This window comes from Microtus ochrogaster, unplaced genomic scaffold (genome assembly GCF_000317375.1).
Source record: "Microtus ochrogaster isolate Prairie Vole_2 unplaced genomic scaffold, MicOch1.0 UNK85, whole genome shotgun sequence".
Taxonomy (NCBI): domain Eukaryota; kingdom Metazoa; phylum Chordata; class Mammalia; order Rodentia; family Cricetidae; genus Microtus; species Microtus ochrogaster.
In genome coordinates this window covers 650,761-656,077 of record NW_004949183.1, presented here as the reverse complement: position 1 = coordinate 656,077, position 5,317 = coordinate 650,761, and the positions used below count along the sequence as shown (strand labels likewise).

The 5,317-nt window shown below is 37.7% G+C and overlaps 1 protein-coding gene across 4 annotated transcripts in view; it reads right to left on the bottom strand.

The window, feature by feature from the left end:
• Positions 1-5,317, bottom strand: part of F8 (coagulation factor VIII) — a 155,386-nt gene that overhangs the window by 148,263 nt on the left and 1,806 nt on the right. For 3 of the 4 annotated variants that reach the window (XR_003376668.1, XM_005370664.3, XM_026777788.1), the window contains exon 1: positions 3,220-5,244. Coding sequence is in view for 3 of the 4 variants with exons in the window: in XM_005370664.3 (XP_005370721.1) it covers positions 3,220-3,365 (146 nt within the window). In the remaining variant the exon portion in view is untranslated. Of the gene's footprint in view, positions 1-3,219; positions 5,245-5,317 lie in introns of those variants that run through there. The other variant, XM_026777787.1, reaches the window with a different exon arrangement.

Sequence of the window (5,317 nt, the reverse complement as noted above, 5' to 3'; positions counted from 1 at the left end):
GCACATACAAAAGAACCCACAACTATCCTATAATTAAAGTAATATAGTTTCCACCTGCCTTCTAAACATCCATCCTTATAGCATAGATAAGTACACATTTTAATACAGTTATCCTACACAGTGAAATAATATTTCCTGGGAGCTATAGACTAATAAAAACCCCAGAGTGTTAGTGTGTCAGGCAAAGGATATCACCTTTTGAGTTGTTGGGTGGAGTCCAAGAGACTCTCCAAAACAATATAGGCAATTGTCATTGCTCTTGGCTACCTGTCAAAATATGAAGATAATATCCTATTGTTGAACACACCACACACAACATCCTATTGTTCAAGACACCACACACTTTGCTCATGGACCTTGGAGGAATTGAGCTAGTATTAATCTGGAATCCCCCTTTCTGAAGACTAGCATTCATACTGTCAGAAGGTGCTATGCAAGCTACCAAGAAAGAAAAGTTATTCTTAGTCCTACCCAGTTGTACAGTCCAAGAGCAACAACAATAATGAAACCAGCAAGATGCCTCAGTAGTGAAATAGTAGCACTTGTATCTTGGGAGTAACCAACACCTGCCTAAATTGGATATAAAATCAATTTAGTTTGAGGGAACTCATTGCCTGGTATGTAAACCTAGACAAGAACCTGTGACTGAAGAGATCATAGGTCCTACAAAAGAACCCACAACTATCCTATAATTAAAGTAATATAGTTTCCACCTGCCTTCTAAACATCCATCCTTATAGCATAGATAAGTACAGCTCTGACATCTTATCAAAGAAGATTCCTTTTGAAATAGATGGAGTCTATTAGAGAGAACCACAACTTGTCAAAATGCAGAGAATAAGTAACCATGGGGACACAGTCCCAAATGCAACATCTATAACTAAGTGGGTTCAGGAAACATCATGCATGGAAAAGCGGGCAGAAAGATTGTAAGATCTTGAGGACCAGAATGACTGTTTTTGATAGTACCTACTAGACAGAACAGGCATGTTCTACCATGAACTCAAATTTGAGAGGAAGTTGGGGGTGGGGGACATGAGAAAAGTTGTAGGGCAATAAGGGGGTAAAATGATGCAAATACGGTATACTCATGAAGAGTCTTGAACTTTGTAGAAATTGAAACCAAAACAACTGGCTGTAGTGGTGCACACTTTTAATCCCAGAATTTAGGAGGCAGAGTCGGGTGAATATGAGTTCTAGGCTATCCTGGTCTACAAAGTGAGTTCCAGGACAGCTGGAGATATATAGAGAGAACCTGTCTCAAAAACAAAACAACTATTTCATTTGTTCCAGCAAAAGACCACCAGAGAATCTGTTTGCTAAAATAACAACATGTCTGGGACTGTATTTCAGTGATAAAGCACTCATGAATAAAATAGGAGGCCTGAAGTCCACTCCAAACACAACAAAATAAGTGCAAGCCTAAGTGAATGAATGACCACATCAGTACACTATGATATTGGATAGAACCCTCCCTCCAAAATGATCATGATATAAATGTGTTTACTTGTATGACACAGCTCTATACAGATATTAAAAAGAATGTATTAAGGTTGTGTCTACTGACCTATAGACAATTCTACAAGGTGTTTCTGAGTGAAAAAGTAAATAAAGTATGTATAGAATTCTAGTTTTTAAAAATTAGTAATGTGTGTGTGTGTGTGTGTGCATGCACACACTGTGTGTTGAATAAGACTGGATGATGTGGGAGAAGAATGAGGAAGTGAAACACAAACAACCAAAAATACTTATGCAGTATCTATGATATGACTCTATGTAGCATTTACATTAATACAATATATACATTGTATTTAAATCCTCCCCATCTCTTTTGGTATTTTGAGATAGGGTCACCAGTAGTTGGGTCTGGCAATGAACACACTATGTAGCCAAATCTGGACATGAATGCCTGATTTTCCTGCTTTCACATTCCTGGCTGTGTTTAAAACTTTATAGTACACATTTAAAGAAACACAGTGAAAGACCAGCATTGTGGTGCATGCCCTTAATCCCAGCACTTAAAAGGCAGAGGCAGGATGATCTCTGTGAATTCAAGAGCAGCCTGGTCTACAAAGTGAATTCCATGACAGTAAGTGCCACAAAGTGAGACCTTGTCTCAGAACGAAACAAAACAAGAAATAAAAATTATAAAAAAAATAGTCAGGTGGTAGTGGCACAAACCTTTAATGCCAGCACTCAGGAGGCAGAGGCAGGTGGATATCTGTGAATTTGAGGCCAGCTTGACCTACAAAGTGAGTTCCAAGATAGCCCAAACTGCTACAAAGAGAAACCCTGTGTCAAAACAAAACAACAACAAAAAAAGCCAAAACAAAAAACACAGTAAAACATAAAATAAGTAATTGCAGCATTCAACTTCATAAGCAAAAATAGAACAAAGTGATCCAAATAAAATTAGAATTGATGAATGAAATTGAGAAACAGAAACTGTAGTAATAGAAAGACTAAAAAATTAATAAATAAACCCAAAATATATTTGTTTTATTTCCTAATAAAATCAGGAAATGTTCTGTAAGTATTATTTTTAAAAGGAGAAAGAGAAAAAGATGGAAGGAAGTAGAGGGAGAGAAATGTCAAGAACGACAAGGGAGATATAGTACAGACAGTACTTTGACAAAATAATAGACTATCATATAATTCACTTTCAATACCTTATCAAATCAAGGTATAATAGATTTAAGAAGAGGTAGAAAAATTGAAATAAGTCAGTGACAATTGTAATACTGAGGAGTTCGTTTAATGGTCTAATCACATCAGATAAACCAGAGTCCCTTCCTAAAGATGAAAAGCTTCTGATGCAATGGCAAATATCAGACAAAAGTCTACCATATGCATACTTTTGAGAATTTCACTGTTCTAGTTCTTTCTATGGAAGGTTGGGGTAAGCTAAGGGGAATTTTACTCTTTCTCTCCCATGCTCCTTGCATCTTCACTCTCCCTCATCCTATCCTCTCTCTAAACCACAGTGCCAACATGCAACAAAAAAAAATCAATGATCAAGCAACAAAAATCAATGAGTAAATTAGGTCCCTGAGAAGAAATGGCAAGCAACATGATGCAAATAATCAGACTGCATGCACACCTTACCTGCAAATGTTTGAAGGACTTAACAAATTATTAGTCATCCACTTTTGCCTAGTGTCTGCATCTTCTAGTCAAAGACATAGCCTCACAATGTTACATTCAACAGAGCATATTTACCTTGTGTCCGTGTGCAGCACATTGAGTAAGTCACTCTGCCTATAGTTCCAGTACACTTCCACTGCACCTAGATAATATCTTCTGGTGGCACTAGAGCAGAAATAGAAAAGGCTAAGAAAGAAGCAAGTGAAGAGTGCTATTTGCATGGCTTTTATTCCTAGAAAGTGCTCAACTAGAAAAGTGAAAAATTAACTCTTCTCTAAAATATCTTTAGCTCTCAAGAAGAAAAAAATGCAAAATATTTATGATTTAGTGAAAAGTTCTAAATATTTTGCAGAGGATTTTATGGAAATTTATCTTCTGAGAGTGACAGTAGCATTAGCACTAAGCCGAGCTGAAAAGGATTACTTCCTTTTGGCAGTGCAAAGCAGGCACAGGAAAAACTGGAATAGGAAAAGGGTGGCTGAGCTAAGGCTTAACCCATTCCTCTCTGAGATTATCCCACCAAGTTTGAGTCCTTGAGAAAAGGTACAGAATACTAAAGAAGAGGTTTCAATTGTACTCAGATTCCTAGACTGTTCTAAAAAGTCTCTTCCTCAGTACCAGCAGCAAAGAAACTTTTGGATTTACCAGATCCCAGTTCGTTTTCCCCACAGCAACTCTCCAGTTGCCCACCTGATCTAGAGACCCAGGTAAGACACCTGTGTCCTCTGTCCTATTTGTTGTTGTTGTTTCTGCTTTGTCAACTTAACATATACCAGAGTTATTTGTGAAGATGAGTTTCAGTTGGAAAAAGGTCTCCATAAGGTGGCCTGTGGAAAGTCTGTTGGACATCTTCTTATTTAATGATTAATATGGGAGGCCCCAGGTCACTATAGGCAGAGCCACCCCTAGACAGATGGTTCTGAGTTGTATAAGAAAGCAGGCTGATCAAGCCATAAAGGACAAGTCATTAAGCAATGTTCCTCCATGATCTCTGCTTCAGTTCTTGCATCCAGGCTCCTGCCTTGCTTGAGTTTTTGCCCTGACTTCATCAGTGATGGACTGTTATCTGGAAGCACAAGCTGAATTAAACCCTATCACCCCCATATTGCTTTTGGTCATGGTGTTTTATCAAAGCTATAGAAACCTTAACTAAGACACCCTTCCTCCCCAAAAAACTAGAAACAAACTTACCATATGACCCATCTATATAACTCTTGGACATACATCCAAAAGGAGTCTACATCTTATTATAATACCTGCATATCCATATTCATTGCTATCCAGTTCACAATAGCCAAGTATTGGAAAAAGCCCGGATGTCCAACAACTGAAGAACTGATAATGAAAATGCAGTACATTCACACAATGGTATACTATTCCATTTCTGTAAAGAAAAATTAGATTATCAAATTTACATGTAAATGCATAGAGCTGGAAATAATCATTCTCAATCAGGTAACCTAGATCCAGAAAGACAAATATTTCAAGTCCTCTCTCATATGTGAATGTTAACACTGAATCTTTAGATACGTGTTTTTAAATTGGAGTATCCATAGATATCAGAAAACTAGGCCAATTTCCTGAGGGCCATGAGAAAGTTCTGATTAATCCCACAGGAAAGAGCATTTTGCCAGCAAGGGAAGGCAGATTTCAAGGGAAGTGGGTATGAAAAGAGAAGAGGTCTAACTGAACAAGAAGTGTTAAGTAAGGATAAGGATGGGAGGACTAGAAAGAGAAGGGAGTATGGGAAGTGATTGCTAACACTAAAGGTATTTGAAAAAGACATACAGAAACCTACTACTGTAGATACTTTCTAAAAGACACATGTATACATATATAAGAGTTCAAATGGAGTTCAAATGTCACCTACAACAGGGTGACAATTCACTACAGGCTAATAAATATCAAGCCCAGTACCAGGAATGGTTGCCTCTTTTGGAGTTGTTGGCCCCATAAACTTCCAAACATTATAGGCTATAGCTAATGTTACTGTCAATTATTCTACAGAACAGGATGGTGAGACCCTATTGCTGAAGATATAACATATCTGAGTCATAAAACTGACACAGACCTGGCAAACAAAAATAGAAGCAGGGGAAAGGAAGGAAGGAAGGAAGGAAGGAAGGAAGGAAGGAAGGAAGGAAGGAAGGAAGGAAGGAAGGAGAGAGAGAGA